Here is a 24,941-nt window from a genome sequence, read left to right as displayed (position 1 = left end):
AATAAAGATCTTTAAAATGAATGACAACAGGCTCAAACTCTTCTGTGGCACAAGAACTGGGAGCAAGGAGGCTGCTCACAGCTTTGCTTTCTCCAGCTTTATTTCTCACACAGAGGCACCCAGCTGTGCAGATTCTCAAACTGTGCACTCCTCATAAGCCTCTGAAAGCAATGACAACCAGTGGCCACCTTGAGAGATTATTTTAAGGGCCTTCCAGTGCTGCTCAAGGGAATCTGAGGAGTTTGTACTGGGATACATCATCTGTCATGATCCATTTTTAAGCTCACTCTTTAGGCAAAGATGACAGGATGGGATTGGGGTGACTCCTTTGTCTACAGCAGCACAGTACGTATGTTCACGCCACACAATATAAAATACATATCCCCAGTATTTACTTTCTGCAAACTGCATGACTCTTCCTGGGGGGGCCCAAACCTGCCAGCAGCAGCCTTGAACCCCTCCTGAATCAACCACAGAAGGTAAAGACACAAATTCCCCAGTCTGGTATCCATAATAGCCACCTTTCAACCTCTTGCTGGCAGAAGGGGAGACCATGAGCACCTCTTTCCAGAGGAAGGATGAGATCTGACAGACAGCCAAAGCTCCAGTTACAATTCCCCTTTGACATCAGGTGCATTTAGCATCATGTGCACATAAGCCCCCTTTTCTGTTCTCTCCTCTCCCCAACACCCAACCCCTGACACTTATTCCAGAGCAGCCCACAACTCAAGGAACCCCATATCTCATCTCTCCTCTGCAGCCTGCTCTGCTACAGGTTCCTGGTGCAGGAGCCAGGACCCTGCCCTAGCAACCTTTTGCAGCCAGGACACACCTGGGCAGGGCTGGGGAGTGAATTGGGAGGTGCAGCATCCCCCAGCTATAGTCCCATGGCAGGGGTGAGTGTGTGAGAGCTGCCACATGCAGCAGACAGCAACCTGACAAGTCAGCACTCAGGCCTCTGCTTTGTACCTTAAAGCTGCACAAACTTGGCCGGATAAACTGACTTCCTCCTGTATTCTTTGCTAACGCTGCCCAGGTTCCTTCCTTCATTGCACTGGGTTTCTAATGACCTGGGTGAAAGCACTGCAAAGTGAAAATAGAGAGTTCTTTTGTACAGACTTTGTTTCTCTTGCCCTGTTAAGGCTGCTTTCCTCCTCTCTGTTAAAGCTGCTCCTTCAAAACGCTCTCTGACCTTTGATGTCTCACTCAGACCCAGTTAGTCTGCTGCTGTACCCCTCACTCTGGCAGTGATTCTGTTCAAAGAGCCCCATTTCACTCAGAGGCTGCAATTTCACCCTCTCTTTTTTTCCCAGCATTTAATCCAACCTGCTGCAGCACTACCCCACTGATATTTGCTAGCAGCAGCCAACCTTCAGCCTCACAAGCTTTCTATCCAACCCAACAGCAGTCCCAGGGAAACCTCCCAGGCAGCAGAAGGGAATTCTTGGCATTTCCAGACCCTTCAGAGCCCATGCCAAGAAGAAAATAAAGACTTTAGCAGGAAAAGTCTAACTGTTTTCTGGTGCCCACTCAGAGATAGAAGTTATTAATTTCTGAAAGGTAAAGTATTGGCTGTCACCATCAGCTATATTTCCCACCTGCTGGGAAGGTCACTCCCTGGACCTTGCCTCAGTGGCTGCTTTTGCAGCTCCAGAGCACTCATGCAGCTTTGGCTCCAAAATGGTACTCAACTGAAACCTGTAGATTAATCCTCCAATCTGTCCCGTGGGGAGGGAAGCTGCCTAGCAGAGGGGCAAGAACATCAGTGATTTCCCTTAGCCCTACCCCTTGCCTTGGCTCACACCTGCAGAAAGGGGAAGAGCAGCAAAGAAAAGTCCCTAGAAAGCCCTTCAGTACACAGAAGAAAGCCAGGTTGTTTCCAGACTTGTAAAGGCTTTGTTCCCGCAAGTAATAGTGAAATTTTCCGTACAGAGAAGTGTCTGAAGCATTTCAGAGACATCCTTTAACTTCTATGAAAAGCTATTCTGTTTTGCTCCCACAGAGCTTCACACATCACAGTTGAAGTGCATAGCAATCCATGGTAAAACCCTTATCCCAGTTAATGGGAAGTTGCATCACTCCAGCAACACAAGCCATGTTTGGATTTGTCAGATGTTATGGCATTTGGAGAACATAACCTACTTCCTCTGGCTGAATTTTCTCTTATTTCCAGAGACTCAACCACTGCAGCATAGCCAGACAGGGGAGCAGAGCTTGTATTCAGCTATGATGCAAATCAGTATTTCACCTTCCCACTACTGTAAAGGGGAAATTGCTGTGTGTGGATCCGTGTAGGGCCAGACGTCACAAATTTACTCCGTTTCTATTCCCAACCTTGCTAGAGGTCAGAGAAAAGAGATGGACACCATCCAGCAGCTTGCATGGCCCCATCCTTCCTGCCCCTCTCTTCCCAGATTTGGGGAGTTGGCTCAATCAGAAGCCATGAGGTGCCCCATTATCCAGCTAGCAGACCCACACACAGGCATGATTCAATTTCCTCTGCAACTTCTCCAAGACCCTCGTTGTCACTGTTGAGAGCCCCCAGACTCGGCCCAGCTGTGGCAGAGCGCCTGACCATGGGTGGATCCACACCTCTGAGAAAAAGGGTATCCTACTTTCTGGAGCAGGAATGTGGCTCTGCCCAATGTCTCAGTTTCATCCATCCTTGAGGCCACACGAGGAAAATCTTTGGGGGAAGTGGGGGACGAGAACAGGGAGGGACAAGGACATAAACAAGACCTCCCATTATTGCTCAAGGATGTTCAAGTCAGGTTCCTACAAGAGTTATGCAGCAGAGCCCCATCTGCAGGGTCAAGTGAAGGAAGATGTGCCCACCTGAAACCCCAATATAGGCTTGAAAAATTCCCCTGAAGATGCTGGAGAAGAAGATTAGGCGCTGGTGTTTAAGATGTCAGCTCAGGGCTCTGTCCCACCCCAGTGCTGGATCCACTAGGCAAAAGGTATGACCTCATATGACATCTCATGCCAGCAGGGCAGGAGGGTCCCCACACACCCTCCCTCTGTGGGTAGTTGTACCTCTTTTGTGCCCTGTGGAGCCAACACCAACAACAGCTCAGCAACACACACAGGTCTCCATGGAGCAGTTCATGCTGTGGTGTCCATCCATGTGCCAGTCCCTGAGCTACCACTTCGAGAAACCCAACTTCCAACCCACCTCCAACATCCAGAATCACTTCTGATTCCTCCAGGAATGTAAAGTCTGACAGTGTGCCCACATCAACTATTTCCCAGTAGAGACTGGGCAACATTAAAGGAAAAACAGCTAAATCACTTCATGAAATCAGCTGGCAAGGATCCCACATTGTTTTCTCGCCTTTGAGTCAGACAATTATTGTAACCTGCTTTTTGTTTCCTGGCCCCTGTTTTGCCTGTTCACCCATGTGATCCTTTACTTACAAGTTGTTTCCACACCACGACACAGGCAGGAGATTCAGAGCAAGGAGCACAGCCAGGAACTGATGCCTCTCCACAGCTTTTCTGGCAGCTCCGTTGCTTCCTGGGAACAGAGGTGACGCAGCACAACCTGCACTAACATTCCAATAGTGGTTGTGATGGACAAGGAAAATTTTAAAAGTGCAAGACAAATCTCTCTGACACTCATCACTGTTTCCCTCTTGCTCTCCTGCTTTCCCACACTCACTTTTTCCTCTGTACAAAGTCACTGGTGAGCAGCTGCTGTTCCTGTGCTGCTGCGGCTCCTCTCTCACACAGCACCTGCCCTGTGCTCCTCAGGGATGCAAAGAGAGTCATGAGCTGTGTTTTACCCCAGGGCATTTGACTCTCAATATTACCAGCTTAGTACAGAGATGCACCAAATGGAGCCCATGGATTTATTGTGGGTACCAGAACAGTAAGTGGCAGAAGCCTACATCCAAGGCAATATTTGGTTTTTCTTTTTCCTCTCTCTTTCCCACCTTGGACTTGCACATCTTTCCCCCACTGCTTTCCCAAAGATGTAAGTGAAACACAAACGATACGGCATGAAACAACCCAAATGGTTTCTAGTTAAACCCTATTTAAAAATAAATGTCATCTTTGCTTTTAGTACATTAGCATCCATTTTTTAAAACAAGTCTTGGGGAGGAAGATATTATACTTTGTTTGACGCAGTCCACAGAGTATAAAGCGGTCTCTTCTTCCTCTGTCCTGCCAAGCAATGGGAATGCTGCAGCCCAGCAGCAATCCCAGCAGGCCCACATCAGTGCCAGCTTTACAGGAAGCTTTGGATGTGCAAAATCCCGTAACAAGAGGCAGAGGGCACATCTTCAGCCAAAATCACTGTCATTTCAAAGAACAAGCCAGGGCTAGGGGGGACAAGAGTGATGGTGACACATGATTTGCAAAGAGCAAAATAACTTCATCTTCCCCCAGAAAATGCCTCCATCCTCCCCCAGCAAAGCAATGTCCTGCATAGCTCGAGTGCCCTATCACCCCTGGACTTCTCCAGGCCTCAGACTACCAGGTATTTTAGTCTCACGTGCACTGGAGCATAATCACATTTGGGAAGAAACTGGCCACTTCAGGTGTCCCAAGATCACTGTGTGCATATAAATATATAGTTAGATAATGGCAATTATATAAAATTACACAATAGTATAATGATAACATACGAGTAATGGGGCTTATAATAACACCTCCACTCCAGGAGGTCATGAGCAATCCTGGTTGTCACTGGTGCTCATCCTTCCAGTGTGACCTCAGCTTAATGACAGCTGCAGACATGGACTGACACCAAACCCTGGATCTGAGAGGGACTCACCTTCCCAGAGGAGTGGAAGCAGGATTACTGAGTACTTTACTGCTCCCATATAGGTCAGCCTGGGGGAAAATAGGCAAACTGTTGACATACCTCCCCACCAGGGTGTGTGTGGTGGGGGCACACACTTCCCTCTAGGCCACCATCACAGCCTGTGCCAGAGAAGCCCTTGTAGATACTTAGAGCTGCCCCCCCATCCCAGCCTGCACAGACTTCAGGGTTTGCTGGAATCACTCAGGAGTGATGGAGTTTACTGCTCACCAGTAAAAGCCACCAGCCTAGTTAAAATCAAATGTCCCCTTGATTTTAACTAGAAGGCTGTGTCTCACCATGCCTCAGTAACACCCAAAATACATGGATGCAGGATCAGGAGACACAAGGTGGTTAAGAAAGGAAGGGGGCACCACCCAGCATTCCCTTGGGTGATGTCAGCAACAGATGAGGCTGCTGGAGGGAGGCAGGCATGCAATCCCAACAGTCTCCGTGCCCACTGTCATTCAGGGCTCCTCTCCCACAGAGCTGTCATCCCACAAAAGTTTATACACAGGCACAAACTTGGCACAGACCATACTGGCAGCAGTGGGACACACATGCACATGTAACACTAAGCACAACCACAAACCCAGGCCTGGCACCATCAAAACCCAAACCACAGCTGGGAAGAGCGACCAAAATCCTTAGAGGGATTATGAAGCTTACCAGAAGCTTAGAATTAGGGGCTTGCTTTTAATTAACAAAGAAGTACATGCTCGATTTTTGCTGAGTTACCCCCCATTGTTTACATACATGCTCTTTTCTTTGAATTCTTTTTATTGATCCCATATGCCTCAACTCTGGCAGCTGAACCAAGTCATCTTATAAAAATTAACAAAAATAATGTAGTCTTACACATTACTCCCATGATTTGTTCTCCTACACAGATATTTTCCTTTCCCTACTTTGAAAGGGTTTTTCTCTCTCTGCAGTCAGGTTTGTTTTTTCTCTGCAATATTCATTTCCAGAGGGATTTGGAGGGGCTCAGAGGAAGGGTCTTGCCATACCAGGAGCTGCCAGGAAGCAAATGTGAGCAAAAGCCCTGAAAGGCAGGAAAGACACTGTGGCAGCACAGTCATGTTTCCTCCAGGGCCCCCAGACCTGCCTCCTCTTCCAGGCTCTTGTGAGGCATCTTTCATATGCCCTGTTCAGCTCCCAAGATGAGATATGGGACATTGGAAAAAAGCTTCTACAACCATGTCCATCCCCCTTGTGTTTCCTCTATAAATGGGTCTCACCTTAAGCACACAGATAGCTTTACTGGCTCATCTAAGATGGGATTAGGGCATTGCTGAAGGAAGTTGACTCTTACGTGGAGAAGAGAGGTGAAAGGACCAGATTCATGACAAAACTCTCCCTTCATCTCACCATGGTAGGACCCTGTCCAAGCTCCCTACAAGTGATGAACAGGTCCAAGCCAAGCTCTGTGCAGCAGCACAGCCCTGTGAAGGAGACACATTTACCACCTCTCACAGCACTCAAGCAGAGAGATCCTCTGGAGTGGTTGTACCGGGTGCCAATTCAAATAATCACAGAACAGCACAAACAGCTGCACCACTTGTCTGGAGGGAGCAGGCAGAAAGAAAACCCACAAGCATCACAGTCTGTATGAGGGATGGGGCATTATGGGAATTCTCTCATCTTCATAAATAGAATTAGTAAGAGGGTCATATTTACCTGCTGAACTTTAACCAGGACACCTTTGGCTAACTAGTGAGGTGTCTTTTCCTCCAAAATCTACCTGAAATACAGACTGAAGCCTTTGATTAAACACATATATCACCATACCAAATGTTATACATTTGGTGGAAGAGAGGAAAGTTTTCTCAAAGCCACCCCAAGCCTCCACTCTGTCTACCAGAGTTCTCCTGTGGCAAGAGCCCTAGGAGGCTATATAGCAAGATATATGGCAAGATATATGGCAAGTGCCCACATATCGGGGTGATGTGAAGACAACATAGCTCAGAGGTGGTAGAAATTAGTGTAAAATCCAGCCAATCCATCACTACCACAAGCATTCTTCTCCTTTCTGAGCCACCACAGATATATCAGGCCCTGCTGCACTTCCTCACCCAGCCAAGAGAGACTCAGGTCTGGCTACAGCCCAGAACATCCCTGTTACCACTTTGAAACCACTGCCCCTGAGGAGCCTCAAACTGCTCTCTACTGAACCTTGTGATGACACAGGCTGGAGGCCCCAGGGCGTGTCACATTTTAGTTGTTTATAGTCATAGCCTGAGCAAAGCTAGAAGTTTCCTTTCCACTCTGATAATGTTTTTAAAATGACACCACCTCACTTGGTGCCACTGGCGCTGCAACACTGCTCACATCAGCCAACTTTGGTAGCAGACATGCCACAAGGCTTCTCCAGTGGAAAGATCATCAGGAACACTGTCCCTTCCAGGCAACAGCTAAGCGGGTAAAGCATAGGTCAGCAAAACCAAACACGGTGTAGCAGAAAACAGATTAATTCCCCTTGCCTGGCAGTGCTGAGGGCAGAACAACAGAGCTTAGTCAAGCTTCAGTATCCCAGGGAATTAGATATCAATCCCTTGATCTTTCCCATCGCATGTCTCACTATCCGCTCTGACTGAGAATCCCAGGGAGACCAGGAGGAAAAACCTCCAAATGGGAGGTTCAGATATAGTTCAAAAAAAGACTCAAAGCTTTCTCAAGAGGCATTCAGCTGAGCAAGGCTCAAGACCCTGAACTAGCTTCTCTAGTATCCAGAGTGCTGCTTCTGAGCACTTTCATAGGGCACTCCCTAGAGTCCTCTTCCTAGGGCCTGACCACAGACCCCCATCCCACAAATGCATTAGTGTTGTAAGGGTGCTTAAAATCATTTAGTTCCAACCCCTTGCCACAGGCAGGGACAATTTCCAGTAAACCAGGTTGCAAGTCTTATCCAGCCCAGTCTTGAACACTTCCAGGGATAGAGCACCCACATCTTCCCAGGGCAACCCAACCAAGCAAGAGAATGTTCAGACACTCTCACATGGGTCAATCCAACAGCTCCAAGAGCAGCTTCCCCACTAGCTGTGGTGCCCAGGATGAGCAGGAACTGCTGGAAGCAGGAGTCTCCTTCCTCTCACAACTGGGAACCACACACTACCACAGGCACCTGCACCTACCTGGGCTACAAATTTTTTAGCCAAGACCCAGGAAAACACAATTATCTACTAATTGGCCAGTCCTCCTGGTTTCTCAAAGTCTGACCTCTTGACACTGGCATGGATCTCAAGAAAGTGAGATTGTGTAATTTCCAACTGTCCTTGATAATGGATTATGCTAAGAAAGGGTCAGCACCAAGAAGGATTTTTCTGCTACATTACTCTACTCAGGAAAAAGACATGGGGTGCTCTTGCTCAGAGGCTTCACTCTTCTGCAGACACTTTTTATAACCCCATTTTGACAAATCAGAGATCCTGCAATTTTCCCTTTTTGGATAAAACACGAGCACGTCTTCAGGCAGGTGTGGACACAAGACTTGCTCATAAGCTCTGACATGGTTATTCCAGCATCCCTGTTGAATTTTAAAGTGCACCTACTGCTAGGTGCACTGCTTGCTAGCACAGCTGGAGCTCAGATTGGACAAAGGAATGACAAGAAAGGATTAAGTTTGCTTGTTGTTTTTTTTATATATTAAGTATCACAGTACAGATTTGAAGCCTTGAGTTTGCCCACTGGACACCTGTGAGACACAGCATGGCAGTGGCTGCAGACATGGCTCACTAGAGACGTGTTAATGAGGTGTTCTCTGCGCTAAGAAGCTCAGCATGAGATGTCCCATGCAAGAAGTAACCCATGGCACCAAGTGGAAAGCATTTCCCCTGAGAAGTATGATTTTGTGGGTAGCACAGGGAGTTGGTTTGGTTTCATTTTTGTTGTGGGTTGATTTCAGGTTTGGATTTTTTTGGTGCTTTTTAATGATGCGATATCCATGGAAAGCTCTGTAGAAAGACAAGCCTTTTTGTTCTAATTTTTCTGGCTTCCAAAAACTAAGAAGTTTTCAGACCGGAGCAGTTGTAGAACTTGAAAGAGAAAGTAGCTGCCAAGCAGGCACCAGGATCAAAGGACACTGGGAAAGCTTCTTGCAAGGGAAATCCTTCTGAGAGGCAGGCCATCGCTGCTTGCAGAGGAGGAAGGATTCCCAGGAGGAGTCACGGGTCTTACAGGGAAATGTGACAGAATGATGATGGGGTGGGCAGCACCATCCACAGGATCAGCCCAGAGTAAAAATGGGAGACCAGGAAGGGTGTTTTAAGAGGGTGATGCGGGTTGTGTTCGTCAAACTGTAAGGATGGATCAGACTGTGGGTAGTGTAGGAGTGGGTGTGGGTGAGTGGATGGATGTGCACACAGAGAGGTTAAGAAGGTAAACGACATCTTACGTAATCTCAAAAAACATGGAGAGTTTAAAATTGAATGATTTGGTTACAAATAACTCTGAAGTAAAAGGCTTTTGAAGAAAACTAACCTTCATGATATGCACAGGAGCTGAGAGGGGAAATTGCACCTTAAAGCTGGGATCAAATCAAATTTGAACCATTGACTTTTTATTTTCCAAAACTGGCCAGCAGATGTTTGGGTTGCTTAGGCTAGTCTGAGTTGGAATTTTAAATACTGGAAATTCAAAAATGTTTATCTTTTTCTTGGAAAAGATTTGTTGGTGTTTTTCTTCAAAGTTGCCAGGTGAGGAGCTGGCAGTTCACTTGTCTGCCAGGTGGGAAGCTGGGCAGTTTGCCCACCACTGGCAGCTGGTAGGCTGGCAGGGTACCAGGCACACTGTCTGCCAGCAGCTGGTGTCCATCACAAGTCTGACAGAATGGACACATTCCCATCAGAAAGCTGGCTCCTCAGGAATCAGCAAGATCCTCTGAAGGAAAAGTGCTGTGCTGGAAACCTTCAGACTGCTGCAAGTCGTCACCTTTGTTAAGGTGTGGACTGGTAAGTTGCTCCTGCTTTGTTGCACAAGACCAGAGCATTGAACACACACATACACACACACATAAAAAAAAAAAAAAATTTAAAACCAATTTTTTCTGTGTTTAAGTGGAATAATATCAGTGCTGAATTTACTCAAAGCAAACTAGTGGAGAGAAAAAAAATGTACATTCATGATCAAAATTTGAGCTGTAAGTTAAAATTGCAGTATTCCCCTCAACCTTCATCCTGAAAACATATTCTCAGAGGCAAAACTGTCAAGACCTTTCAGATAATGTATTGAGGTGAACAGTCCCACAGAAACACGCAGGGTTTTCAAGGATGTGTCAGCCAGTTGGAAAATCCTACCTTCAGATGCTGAGTAATTGTAGCTAAGCTAGAAATATTTAACAGTAAACATCGCCTTCATGTGTGATGCTCAAAACCACAGCTGTGATTGTCTCTCATAAGCACTGCAGGATGTGGGTGTGTGAGGAAACTAAGGAGCATGGATGTCTGAAACTGCACAACAGGATGTAGCATTCTCTCAGGCCCTTCAGAAACTTGGAGCAGGAGGCCCTGTTCTGCTGCAAGGACAGGCAGGGCTGAGGGAGCAAGTGAAGAGAAAGGGGGCTCTGAGGGAGCAGACTTTGCTCTGTGCAGCCTGACACACATCCCACATCCACTGCCTGGGGTAGCTCCAGCTCCTCCAGGTGCTCCTGGTAGCTCCCAAGCCTCCCAGTCTCCACCAGACTTTGCAGGGGAGCAGATCTTTAGTAATCCTTCATCCCACCTACGGAGAGCAAACACCACCGCTGTCTGCACGCCACTGCAGCAGCTCCCAGGGCTAATCCAGAGCCTGACACACACTCTCTAAAAGAATTTCAATGTCAATTATTCTTGAGACAATAAATAAAGAGTCAAGACTCTTGATCCCAGCTCTTTTACCTTCTTTTATCCTCAAGATTTCCATTAAGCATATCTGATGAATTCAAATTTTCTCCACAAATTTTCTGTTATATTTTAAAAGGCAGTTGAAGATTACAACAAAATGAGACAATGTCTTTACACTAGTTTTTTAATGTTGCACATACTGCATTTTATAACATCAGAAGAAAAAAAAAACCCAAAGTAAACCTTAAAGACAGAAAATAAATATAATTTTTATGAATATATGCAGAGAGAGTGCAAAAAACTGCATCTGTAAAACATTTAAATGCTGAATCATACCACAAAAAAAAAATTTACAAAAGCACTTATTTCTTTATACATGTCAGCTTTCTTCTTATAAACACAAAAATATTTTAACAAATCTTACAAAGATCAAACCCTTTTGCCCTTCACCAGAAGAAAAGTGGTGAAGAAAGTGTATTACCTGGAGGAAAAGAAAAAAAAACCCAAAAAAATAGATAAACAGAATGTAAAATCTGCGAGGGGCAGGACAGGGGTCCGTGGCCTCTGCTGGCTCACACCACGTGCACAAACACACCCAGTGTCAGGCCTGGACACTTCCATCGACACACATGTAAAACACAGGCTTTTTACAGAAATAAGCAATGCTGAGGCAATTAAAAGAGCTCTCACATGGTGACCTTTGGTGCCTGTGATGCCAATACCAGTGTATGGAACAGTTCTGCTTCTCTTCATTCCCCAGCCTTGCTCATTAAGGAAAACTGATTGATCAGACCAGCTGAGCTCCAAATAGCTCACGTGAACTGAAGCTTTTGTGAAACTGGACCAGGCCAGCAGCAAAAGACTTGGAAAATTAACTGTTTTGCTCTGTGTTCTGGGGTGTTTAGGAAGTGGGTGGGTAGCTATGGAAAGGGCAAGCTTGAGATAGAGACCCTGATGAACATCTGGGATATGCTTGAACATGGTGGGATGGCCCAGCACAACACATGCCATAGAGCTGGTGGCACTTGAATCCTCACATGGACAAGTCCCTTGTGCACCACATCCACTGCATGGGCCTCAGGAAGCCATGCAGCTCAGGCACCTTCTTGAAATTTAAGCAACTCACTGCATACGTGCTGCAGCATCGCACATTCATTCCCACTGTTTGGGATCTCCCCGGCACATGGCCACCAGAAGCTGCAGCTTCTGTCTGGACATCCAGAAGGCACAAGCAAATTAACAACACCCTTAATTTTCATCCAAGAAAAGAGAAAGTTTCTTGGGAAGAAGAAAGAAGAATGAGGTCATTACCTCTAAAGAGCTGGTGGACCAGCTCATGATCGTCAACCACTATCATCTTTTATAGCTCAGATTGTGATGGTCAATAAAATTGGTTGCTAGGAAATTACCTTTCCTAACAACAGAGATTTGCTCGATTCAAACAACTAGCTTGAGGGATCATAAAAAAATCTCTGATGTAACTACAAAATAATAGGAAACATTTACTGTGGACAGCACCAGATCACAGAAATTTACTTTGCCAGGTGCACCATGACCTTTTCTATGGGAAGCAGAAGAGAAAAGCCTTCCAGGATGAATGCAATTAAAATAAATCTATCATATGATAAAGGCAATGATACTTCATCCTTAGTATTTTATAATTATCAATAATAAATTATATTGCATTGCATAAATTATAATAATAAATTATAAAACCATATTGGTTATGAGGTTGCATGTCATGACACAAGACAGACCTTTGGGTTTCCCGTTCAGTTCTCACTTCACTATTTTACTAACTAAAGGACAAATGAAAACGAGACTGAAGTTCTCCAGAGTCTTAGCAGTAAGTTAACCTTCCAGACGACTGCAGAAGAACCAACTCTTGCTGTTCCAGGAAAGGTAATTTTTCGCATCTTTATTTCCAGCCATGTAAATTACGATCTCATCCTACACACTCATGGGTGAGAGATGTCTGACAACTGTTTTATAACTAGCACGCTCTGTTCAACTGCCTCAGCATATTTATAAGATTATCTTCCTGGATAAGTATACTCTAAAAAGTCTCTAGAGAGTTCGAATACCTACATTCTGAATCTATACGAGAGAAGAATTTTTTATTTATATAATAAAAATATGTATACAGGATGTAGATTTTTTATTTCCCAGGACATTTCCAAAGAAGTCTGCTTAACAATAGAAGCATCTCTTCTGTGAAGCTCAAAAGCTGAAGGGCTCACTTATCTATGAATTCCAACAAAGCAGCCCTTATTTAGGTCTTATAAGAGAACTTCTTAAGTCTCAATAGGTTTTTTCTAAACAAGCCAGGTCTGGAATTTTCATCTTTGGTCCAGTAACTCAGCATCAAATTTCTTTTTAAAACCTGGGAGAAAATGGCTGCAGGATTTTTATCCTCTTACAAAGACATCTACTAGCTTTGTTCTAAGAATCTTTGGCCTGAAATACAGGATGAAAAATAAGATCATAAAAGGAATTAGTTTGACAAAGAATGACTGGGAGAAGGAGATTACAGTGCAAAACAGATTTCAAATTTTTAAAGCGACAGTCATTACAGCACAACCACCCATTGTGGTACCAAAAAATGGAGCAGCCAAAAGTTGCTTTTATTGTCCCATTGTGGAAATGCAGTTGTATCTGTCCGCTTGTAATGATTTCTTCATGCAAATATGGAGGCAATATCCAGTTTCTCCTAGTTCATTCAAGTAAAATTTGTGTACATTTTAAACTTATCTTTGGACTTCATGCTGTGTAACTGGACAGACAACAAGATGCAACATTTAGCGTCATTAAAGCACTGAGAAACATTCATTATCGTTACCCTTCATGCCCTTCTTTGGGGTAAGTAACTCCATACACCAAAAATAAACCATCATTTACCAAAGGGCAACACTGAACACCCACTATAGTTCTGGAATAAATACTGCAGAGACGCACTTATGCTGCAGCATGACAAATATCTTCTTTTTATTAAGAGATCAGTCTGGGAGTAGATATCATCATCCTCATTTTAACACAAGGACGTGGAATGCTGAATGGGATCTTCAGCTGTATTTGACACAGACCCAGAGACTGATGGGAAATGACAGGATATGTGGCCACAGAGATTTGTGGCCAGAAGCAATACAAACCCAGGTTTCTAGCACTGGTCTCTTAAGTTTAGGAACTGACCTTTAAAGACCTAGAGCCTAATTTTCATAAGGCCTGAATGCTCCTCGTTCAGAGAAGTATTTTTCACTTTCGTTCTCCACCAGATATGTCTGTGAATGCTCTCAATGTAACACTAAAGGCCTAAATCCCACCCCCAAGGTGTCTCTCGGTGGTTAAAGGGCCAAGGACAAATTGGCAATGTGCTCCTGTGTGGCACCTGCACTGCCACAGCCCTGTGCTCTCCCCTGTCTGCTGCCCCCATAGCAGCCACCTGGTATGGTGAAGAGATGGGAAGAGCAGTGAAGCCTGGTAGTAATATGCACCAACTACATCACACAGATGGAGCTCAGGAGGGTGGATTTACTTCGATTAAGAAGAGTCAGATATAGTCAGAATCCTGAGGTTTTTTTTCTGTTCTCCCTAATTATTACTAGTATTATTTGCCATGCTTTCAATAAATCTTTTATAAAGTGACTTTAATGTTTCTTATAAAGTTAAAAAACAAACAAACAAAAAAAAAAAACCCCAAAGAAACACAAAAGCAAAAGCCAACACTGTAAAAAGATTCCTGCTAAAATGTTTCTCTGGAAACTCTGTGAGCATAGCCAGCTAGTGCAAAATAGCTGCCTTCTGGAAAACAAAGCAACAGGGCTTTCCTGCTCCCAGCACTTCAGCGCAGGCACTGCTCATCTCAGCCAGGCCAGGATCTACTTAATGCACACTAATGCACATTAATGCACATGCTCAAGTATTCCCATGCAATGAAAGCCAGGATATGGACACAGCCTTTTAAAGAAAATCATTGTTGTAAAGCTTTTAATTTTAAGCACTGAAGATGTCTCGAGCTTCTTTCTTGGTCCATTTTTTGCACCTACACAGCCAAAGGAAGTGGTGCCTGTAGCTCATGTTCCCCCTATCCAGTTTTTGTGTAAAAACCTTCAGCAAAAGCCTGGGCTACCAATCCACGTCTAGATTTCTTACATGCCTGGACTGGCGCTGAGACTGCCAGGCTGTGTTAACTCCTTCATGATTAATTTATACCAGTTTTGGAACACCCACCAGACATCTAAAGTGGTGCAGGAGAGGTGCCTTTGGCTGCGTTTCTTTAACAGAGGGAAGAATCTGACAGTTTCATTAACACAACAGTATTAATGAAAAAAGGGTCCGACACCTTCATTCCAATAGGCATTTTAGATAAAAAAGGCCAACAGAAAGAGGGAGAGGACAAGGAAAGAAACCAGACTAGCAAAGGATGCTCCGGTCATGGGTAAGATCACAAATCATGAAAAACCCTCAGATTTTAACATGCAAAGGATACTGGTACATTGCAATGCTGGGTATGGTTAAAGAGACTGTACAGCTCCTACATCTTTGTCCTTGAGGCTTTGTTAAAGTAAGACTTGCAACTTCAAGTTCATAAATAAAATGGAAATGACAGTAGTGCCATAAAAACATAGGTAGAAAAATAGTGCAAAGCCAAAGGCTGGACACTTTAATCTGTCACAAGTACCCCAAAGCACTACCATTAGTGCTCTTCATGAAAACACATACAGAAAACATTCTTTATTTATTATAAATGGCAGTTGCCTGCATTGCACTCTGTATTTAGAATGTACTGTCTACCGTTCTGCTTCCCTTCAAAGCTGAGGATGAAGAATAAATATAGCCTTTCACACTGGCGAGCACTGCCTGCCCTCCAGCCACGACTGGTAGCAAAGTCAGACAGTATTTATAAAAGAAATCAATTAAAAAGTATAACAGGCAGTATCTGTTAAGGCCTCTGTCCTTGCTAGTCTGCTCAACATACTACACTTTCTCAAAAGAACACCTGCCACTTTTGTTACAGTAACCAGAGAGCTAAGTTAAACAGAAAAAAAAGGTCACATTTACAGCTGCCAAGAAGGCAAAGTTCCTGAGGCTCAGCCAAACACCACACACAGACACCCTGGCAGCACCCTCCGGGTGACCCGCGCCGTGTGGTCGGAGAGGGCCGAGCGCGAGCCCGACACCACGCTCGGGCCCAGCATCTCCTGCAAACCTCGCAGCCCTCATGGAAAGGGGTTTGGAATTACAACCAATTGTATAGTGCAAACTTGTATCTGTTCCCACATGTACAGAAAGCACAGACGGGAGTCCAGAACAAAAGCGCCACAGGCCCCGATTGTGAGGAGAATTATCCATTAAGGAAATAAACTCCAGAGAGTAGAGTCTGATCTCAGCCACTCCTGACTGAGCCTGGAGTAATTCCAGCTCTTCAGCGAGATTTCAGTGAACTCATACAGGTGTAACTGATACCAGGGTATGACTTGGTTTGGTGGTGAGGCACCAAATTAAAATGAAGCACTTATTAAATGACAGCTTTCTAGATTCTGAGTTACTAAAAAATACCAGTAACAGAGTTTGTTAACCTTGAGCAGGACGAAAGAAATACCCACCAATGGAGGGAGCTCACATTTACACAGCATTTCTCAAGTATTCACTCCAGCATGTCCATAAGGTTCTGAAGGAGGGCTTGGCTTAGCCTGGTTTCAATAACTTTTTGACAGTGCTGCCACCCCACGTAAACTGTTGAAAAAAAGATGCTGACTGCCCATATGTACTTAGTACATCTGTGCCCATGCCATGCTCTGTACACACACAGCCAGGATCCCAACGCTGGACACAAAATGGGAACTGTATCACAGTCTTTCTTAAAACATTACCTTCACTGTGAGTTTGCTGCACCCATGGTACTGACAAAAGGCATGCCCAGTGCTAGGGAAATATGCATATCCCTAATATTTCTCGGTAGATACATCATGTTTGATGTGAAAAAAATAGCAGCTTTCGCATGGTAGTCTGGTCTCTCAGAATAAAGCCGTATCTTAGAAACAGTTTTGTTGTTTTTTCACTTCTGTAGCTGAGATCAATGGTAAAAATCAAATGGATTTCAATGCTGAAAGAAATGCTATGGCAGCCAATTGACAGGGAACTACCAAACATATTTTTCTTAATGGTTTGTTACATTTAACTGGACACAAGCTAGCAGACAGAAGGACCTAATCAGGCTTTACCCTCTCCCTCTTTTACAAAAGACCCAAAACTTTCTGAGAAATCTGAGTGTCACCAAGAACCAACAGCAAGCACAACAGTAATGACTAGATCTGCAAAGACAGAGTAATGCAGCAGGATCGAGTCATGTGCAGCCGATGGAAAATGGGAATGCTCTATCGGTCTTGAACGGTGGATCATATCAGTGGTATGAAGTACTGAATGGTGTCCTGTTTTCCTCTTCAGGAAGCAAAAACCTACGCTATACGTACTGCACAATAATCTAGACTTTTCCCCCACTAGGATTTGTTACTGATAGAGTAGCCTGTAAAGAATAGGCACTTATCCCAAGAACTGGCAAAAAAAAAGGAGCATTATTTGGTAGGAATGGCACCCAAACACAACCATTGTGCTTTCTCACATGTATATGTTGTACAGATGGAGACTCAAAAAGACAAAGAGTTTTAGGTTGTCGGCAGGCTGTGTTTTTTCTTTTTGCTCCGGCAAGATTTGCAAATGCAACAGATGATGCATGGAGATGCCACAAGCAGCAATGGCGAGGTCACCAATGCTATGATACCTAGTCCAACGAGGATCCCCACAACCTGAAAGACAGGGTGGTGAAAAGTACATATTTAGATAGCATGGAAAATAAAACATGCATGTGCATAAACATAACATGGGTCAAAAAAAAAAAAAAAAAGAAAAAAAAGAAAAAAAAAGAAAAAGAAAGAAAATATGAAAATAGGAAAATAATCATCTTGGTTCTTGTCTGAAGGGTAAAATCTCTTTGCTTCATGCATGCATGAGAGCTCTGCCCAGCTGGCTAGGAACACACCTGTGTTCTGTTCCACATCACTGAAGCCCGTGAGTGGCCCAGCTTGTTTCTGCAAGGGCCTCTGTCGTAATGTCGTAAGAAAATATCATTCTGAAAAACAAAAGGAGAAGTTGTAAGAGCAGGTTACAGAACTGCAGGGAGAGGTTCAAGACCAGAGTGGAAACACAACCTTCCTGGCACTGCTTCGAAATTGCCAGCTGCCAGCAGACGAGTTCACCTGTCTTCTAAATAATTACCTAGAGTAACTTCTCGCAGTTTCAGAAATTGGTGTATGTTTGGCACCTGAGCTATCATACAGCATATTTCATCCTCCACTTTTAAAAAGCATAAGCACATGAGTTTCACCTATTGCACAAGTACGTGGTCTATAATTTGGTGATGATAAAAGGGAAAACAACAGGCATTTCTGAAACCTAGCAATGTGAGGGATCATCTTCCTGAAGTATTCCACCTTCTGTTCTCCTGATGTACCTACTTCACAGTAATTTTCTCCTTAGACTTAACAGGAAAATATAAAAAGTACAAAAATCCTGTTTCACTTCTCTTTAACCATTAATACTTATTAAACTACCAATTCCTTTCTCCAGGTGACTCATGCCCTGCATTACCCTCCCCAAACCACTGTGCTGTAACCTGATGCTGCTTCCCCTTTCACTTTTCAGGTCTGCTCTCTGGCTTTGCAGCTATTACCTTCATCTATGCCTGGAGCTTCTGTAAACCCCACACATTCAGAAAAAAATACATTTGAATCACACAACTATAGTTTCTTTCTCTCTTTCTCCCTTTGAACTGACAAAAACTCGATAAGGGCATGTCTGCGGAGTCTGCAAGAATGCGACACTCTCCTGGTTCAGCACAGTGTTAAGCAATCACTGTGTACTGCATGTACTCTGAGGCAAGCCCTAAGACTCATGTTGAAAAAGCACATTCACCCACAGTGAAAGGAGACATAACACTGAGGGAAACCTGTTTAACATGCTGAGTAAAGGATGAAGACTGAGGAAGTCTCATTGTTTGCTGGCTGTGGAGTACAAAAAAGAAGACAAGAAAAGCCACGCAGCACACAACATTTTATTTCAAGGGCTGCTAAAGTCCTTTTCACACTCCCACAGTTGTTACTGATGACTGTGCCAAAAGGGCAAGCTGCCATATATACAAGTGCATTACTTCAGGACTCTTCATGCTGCTAGGATACTTGAAGTCCACACGAGTTGAGACTGGTTTGCAACCTTTGAGAAACAATTAGCAACCTGCACTTCACAATCCATGTTCATGATCCAGTATTTTTATCCTCAAGCCTAATAACCAATTGTTCTCTTCAGCAAAAATGGCACTAGAGAGGGACTAGTAAAGGAGACCTAGTCCTTCCTAGCAGGGAGCCCTTAAGCCACCATACCATGGAAAAACCCCCTTCACCCAGTACTGTAGCATGTTTTAGACAGGCTGTGTCCTTTGCTGTTGAAACAAGCGGAACATTTATTTTCCTCACTCTCAACCAAACTGTCTTTAACTACTGGAAGAGGGAAACTGAGCAAGGTATTGCTGCAACAAACCTCCAGAAAGTGATGTGCTAGTCCCATTTCCCTCAAAGAACTAACACGGGACCCACAGACATGGCTATAACCCTTTATGGAAGAAATAAAAATTATACTGATATAAATAAAAGCACTGGGTGAAAGAAGAGAAAGAAACTGAGTCAGAAGCTGAACTGAGCCAAGAAATAAGGTAGGACAGCAATGAACTAACAAAGAGCTTGCACGGGGCCTCAGACTAACCCTAACATCATTATTCTTTATCTTGGTGTTTTTTTCTGCAGTACTTACATCCAAGTTCTGTAGACAATACCAGCAAAACGTGTGCTTGCAGTTTTTGCACATCATCTGAGCACAGCCCTCGTTTCGCTCAATATAAATTCGACAAACTGGGCACTGCTTAATTGGCGCCTCTGTCTCTGCTCCAATAAGGAATCTAGAAAAGTAAGGAAACATTCAAGTGAGATGGGAACATTATTGTTGGCATTCAGGTCCACTGCCTGATATGTATTGTGCTTATTTTTCAGAGCATCTAATATTGTTGTCCCAATGCACTCAGTGTGTGAAGCTTCAGAACAATACACTGAAGCATACTCACTACTAGGTGTAAGACTATTAATATCACATAAAAGTGAAAATCCCCTGCCTTGTTCCTTGATGCTATATAAAACCAACACTCACTACACCCACAGTTAATCACCTATGGTATTAAAATTTAGGACTTTGTTACAGAGACCTTGCACAATTCATTTAACAGGACTGGATTATGCAACTCATAGCACTTGTCTGAATAAAATAGGCTTAAACTCCACCACAGCCAGAGATCACACCTAGAGAAGAAAAATTGTAAAAAGAGCTTTTTGGCAACTCCTATTCAATGGAGTCTCTAGAAAGTAGAATGCTCTAGGTTTAAAGTCTTTAATTTCCTAAAAAAATGATAGAAAACTTTGAATACATGACTCAACATAACCTGATTCTGAAAACAAAGATGGATAGCCAAAGACATGATGTAATTTAAACACAAAAATCTCTCTTCTGTAGATTAATGACTTTTAAAACCTGATCTGTAGGCTGTTTGCACTTAAGGAAAAGGAGCATAAATCTGGCTTCTCACACCAAGTGAGATTTACACTCTGTATGAGTTAAAGTTTTTCTGTGCAGAGATTCTATATATATTAAGCAGGGGTGATTTCTTAATCACAGTATAGGCAAAATCTGTATCCTGCAACATTGGTATATTGGATTTTTTGTATGGGCATAGCTCATAATTCTAACATGTGAACAAAACCTTTAGACAGATTTAAAGTCCTGGAGGGCTTCACCTTTCAGAAGTGTCAGTTGCAACCCAAGCTTGGCAAGTACACAAATAATATTAAGCATTAAAAAATGAAATTTATCATTTAAAGTAGTATTTAGACTGGAATTGTATTTAGGAAACACCAGGAGACATGGACAGTTTCCAAGCTGAAGCTGTGGATCTGGAAGCTGCTCCATGAGCCTGATGTGAGGCCCTGTGAGGAAAAGAAACAGAAGACTGCGTGGCCATCATGGATTCCCATCTTACCCCTGCTCGGTAGGTACTGGAGTAGTTTGGTTTTCCTGGCACAGGTGCTGCCCGTGCCACGGCTCCTTGCAAGAGGAGCAGAAGGTCAGGTGGCAGGCGGGGCACTCCACTGGCACCGGTGCTCCCGACTCGCTCAGTGCAACGTGGCACACTGTTTGGCAGTCGGCTGTGGGGCACCATGTTCTCTGGGGGTCCAAGTGGACTTCTGAAAAGCAACAGAGAGAGAAATAAAACTCTTTATACGGTCCCCTTCTTGATCCAGTGACATGTGTCTAGGTATACAACACCCAATTCTGCACAAGGGTGTGGGAGCCAAAGCGCTCCGCACCCACGCCCATGGGCATTTGGGCCTTTTCTTCTTTAGGCAGGTCTGCATTTGTGCACTGCTAAGCAGTTGCACTGAAAGTATTGCAACAACAGAAATACAATGCACAGAATGTGTTCCTTGCCTTCTTACAGGGAGGTGCAAAATATGAACCTAATTGCTGCTTGCTGAGAAGCATGTGTCTTTTGTAAGACTAGGCCACTCCATGTATTTCACATGTGCAAGCCATGCAGTAACTTCCATATAAACAGCAGAAGGACTGTAATTAAATTAATGTCAAGTCACTTTCCATGCCTGATTTACTCTCCTCTATCTTTAAACTGCAGTTAATATTCACTGTATCATAACATTACTATTTGTCTGGTATCAGATTATTACAGGAGTCAAGATTCAGGGTGTAGACACTGAGTTACAATCATCACCACATGGCAGAGAATGATAAATGTTGATCCTCTCTCTCACTTCCAAGCCTTTATTCAAGGAATTTGCAACAAAAACCTACTGGGGACACATTCACTGTTGCTCATTTGCTACTCAGTTCCATGAGATGCAGCTGTGCACTCACACCCTGCAGAGCCTCTCCAGAAAAGGGCTGTCATGCCTGCAGGATCTACCTTGTCCCTCCTCCTTCCCTGGGAGCTCTCTGGTACCACCACTGGAAATAAATAGATGGAGGGGATGTCTCCAAAGTCGGTGGAAATCCTGACCATGAGATGGCAAAAGCCATTACAAGGTACCTGCAGCAGACAAAATTAATTGTCCCACTTGAAACAAAAAACTGCACAAGAACCTCATATATATATATGATCTCTGGCAAATGTTGCTGAAAGTACACATGGATGTTCCTCTTCTCTGATGGCTGCAGAACACAGGTACACAGTGCTCTGACTTCAGGTAATCTCTGAGTCTGTGTCAGAGTGCTCCAACAGGGGTAAAGAATTTCAATATCCAAGCAAAGGCTGTCACCTATAATTTAGGCAGTGACAGCAAAACACCTGTACCTTCAGCTACTTCATGGATCTAGTTGCATTCTTTTCTCTGTCTTGAACATGCTTTGCCTCCTAAAACAAACAAACAGTTTGCTTTCTACTGAATGAAAGCAAAACCAAATTAGTTCTCAGCTTCATTTGTATGGAGAACCACGGCCAATCACATAACTTTTCGTATTTACATACTTTTAAAAGGTAATATCCTGACTGAGAAATCTTCTCTAGGTTCCTTTAGTGTCTCTTAAAAGAAACTCTGAATTGGGTAAGACTATGGCCTAGTAGTTGCTATTGAATTTAATCCTTCACACAATAGGTTCTGCATGTTTTCTGTTGAAAATTCAGCTTTGGAAACCTAAATTCCCCTATCCTGTTTTTGTGTGAAAGACAAAATGTCTGGTTTTGACATCATTGTAAGGAAGGGAGTTGGGTTGTAAACCTGTTTTCTAACAAATTTGTTGCAGCAAGATGTAATGCATGAGATGAAACTCCTTCCTCTCCTACTTCCTCCATTTTACAAAGAACCTACAGACAGTGTTTTGCAATTCAGGCTGTCTCATACTGTTTGGTTTACCATGCAGTACAAGCAAAAGCAGAGAAAACTAAAAAAGGCACAGCCAAAACAAGGAAAGAGGCTATCGTCCTACTCTGGCAAGTTGCTCCGTCTCTTGGTTAAGGCCATTACTCTCCCGAGCTTTTCCCTGCAGCCAGTTCAGCCACAACTCCTTCCACTCTCAGGAGGAAAGCCCTCCCAGACAGTGCCAGTTTTGGGCAGGGACCTGGCCAGTTTTCATAAAACATGCAAGCAAGCAGGTGAGATGTGGGTGGCAGACAGGGGGAATGCAGCACCACGAAGAAAATAATTTCTGGCTCAGAAGAGGTACTCACTGAAAGGATAAGACTATGATTGTATTTCACAGAAATCTCCATTTAAAATGGACTACTTTTGAGTCAGGCATAAAATGGAGATTCTCTTCATCTACCACTCAGCCTACTGAGTAATTGTCACAGAAACAAACATAATGCATGTGCCCTAAGCACTTGCCATTCCTCTATTTCTTTACTTCAGTTGACTACATCAACCCCATCCTAAACAGACATTATTCTTCTAATAAATATGCTTCACAGAAGCTCTGTGGTTTGGCCCTGACTGGATGCAGAGAAATTAAAGATATGCAAAAAAATCTTGTTTTTAAAAACACACTTGCATCCTAAGAGCACAAAACCCACAAGAGAACAGCATATTGTCAGTGCATCAGTTATTAAATTTAACAATTGTCTATAGATACACCATTCTATACCACCTACTTTTTGCTATGTTTTCACACAGTATTATTGGCCCATTAAAAATATATATATATGCTATTAACATAGCTAGCACAGATTGGGGAAATAGCTGTTGGATGTATAAATCCTTCTGGGGGTGTTCCAAATTTTCCTCAAAATTCATTTCACAATGAAAAATATCTGGAAAGGCTCTACCAATCACTTGAAGATCAGGAAGGAGTCTCTGGGCAGATTCTGGGTCAGAATTCATCCCTAGCAGATGCCATCAGTGAGGTTTATTGCTAGTTTCAGAAAAAGTGTCAGACCAGGGCAGGCAGGCTTTTCCAGGTAAGGCTCAGGTCTGAGAATGGAGCTCCAGGCCACCAGAAACTAATAAGCCAATTCCCACTGGTGAGTGCAGAAAGGTCAGGCTTGGGGAACAGCACTAAATCATAGTGGATAGGCAAAGGTCTTGGCTAGGGCTGGGATTAGTGGTGGGTGTCCAGCTCAGAGCTTTAGCTAGCAGGAATTGTCGTTCCCAGACATCAATAAGCTGGATTTACAGCTGGGGCCAAAAGGCAAGGCAAAAGGGCTATGTCTAAGTCTGCTGCTTGGACACCAGCTTTATTGTAAAGGAGCAAGAACAGATATTAGAATCATAATGAGGAGAGATAGCAGAGGTGGAAGAGGATTTGTCAGACTCAGGCAAGAAAGAAAAGGAAAGGAGGATTTAAAAATAGACAAGTTTCAGGCTTCTCCGTGCGGGAGGAACTATTTAAAAAAAAATATATGTAACAGTGAGTCGGACAAAAGATCATGAGTTCAGCTTTGGCTAGTTATAGAGGAGAAGATACCAGGAAAGCAATACTTTCAGAGTCTTCAGTTAAAAATGGTTTTACATAAAACAGATTAATGCAAGCCAAGAAAGCCTCATTTTCTTAACCCTTTAATACAGTGATTTAACAAGCTCTGATTTCCATTGTCTGAGACTGTAGACAAGCCCCTGATTAGCTTATGAACTAGAGGGACTTCATAAGGAATTAAGAATAAATATGAAGGTGGTGAAACAGGAGAAAGAAATTTTAAAAATGAAAGCAAGGTCTGGAATTTTTTTCCTTTTATTTTTACCCAAGTGCCATAAAATCATTGCTACAAATCTGCTCTTACCCATAAACTCTGGGGCACATTTGAATATTTTACAGTTTTTGTACTTTGTGGGCATTCAAAAAGACTCATGTCAGACGAGATTCTGTAAAAACCTATATATTCTTATATCTAACCAACTTTTCAAGTCCATTGCTTTGCCTAATTTTTATAGACCTTTGCATTGTCTTACACAATCCACTGCATCTAAGCAGGCATGCAGAGCAAGAATATAAATACAGCCTTTCATGGAAAGTTTGAGAACAAGCAGAGTGGGGCAGTGTCTCAGACACACCACTCTGCATGCTACCAAGCACTGAGTTCTTTGAAAAACACTGCACCTTTCAGCTGAAACCCTCAAGCTGGTGACAGTCTTTAAAACCAGGAATGGGATCTCATCTTTCTGACTAGCAAGTTTCTTCTTCAGCCTTGGCAAGGAACCACCTCTTGATGCAGAAGGGTG

The 24,941-nt window shown here is 43.6% G+C and overlaps 1 protein-coding gene across 9 annotated transcripts in view; it reads right to left on the bottom strand.

Moving 5' to 3' along the window:
- Window positions 1-13,584: 13,584 nt before the first annotated feature.
- Window positions 13,585-24,941, bottom strand: part of RNF144B (ring finger protein 144B) — a 93,117-nt gene continuing 81,760 nt past the window's right edge. For all 9 annotated transcript variants that reach the window (XM_023919644.2, XM_023919642.2, XM_023919643.2 and 6 more), the window contains 4 exons: window positions 20,759-20,963; window positions 19,486-19,630; window positions 17,663-17,752; window positions 13,585-17,429 (listed from right to left, as the gene is read on the bottom strand). In XM_023919644.2, the coding sequence (XP_023775412.1) occupies window positions 17,289-17,429; window positions 17,663-17,752; window positions 19,486-19,630; window positions 20,759-20,963 (581 nt within the window). In that variant the 3' untranslated portion in view covers window positions 13,585-17,288. The remainder of the gene's footprint in view (window positions 17,430-17,662; window positions 17,753-19,485; window positions 19,631-20,758; window positions 20,964-24,941) is intronic.

The sequence above is a fragment of the Cyanistes caeruleus genome, chromosome 1, assembly GCF_971803275.1.
Source record: "Cyanistes caeruleus chromosome 1, bCyaCae1.hap1.1, whole genome shotgun sequence".
Taxonomy (NCBI): domain Eukaryota; kingdom Metazoa; phylum Chordata; class Aves; order Passeriformes; family Paridae; genus Cyanistes; species Cyanistes caeruleus.
Note: the sequence above shows the minus strand (reverse complement) of the source record. Positions and strands in the feature narration are given on the sequence as shown.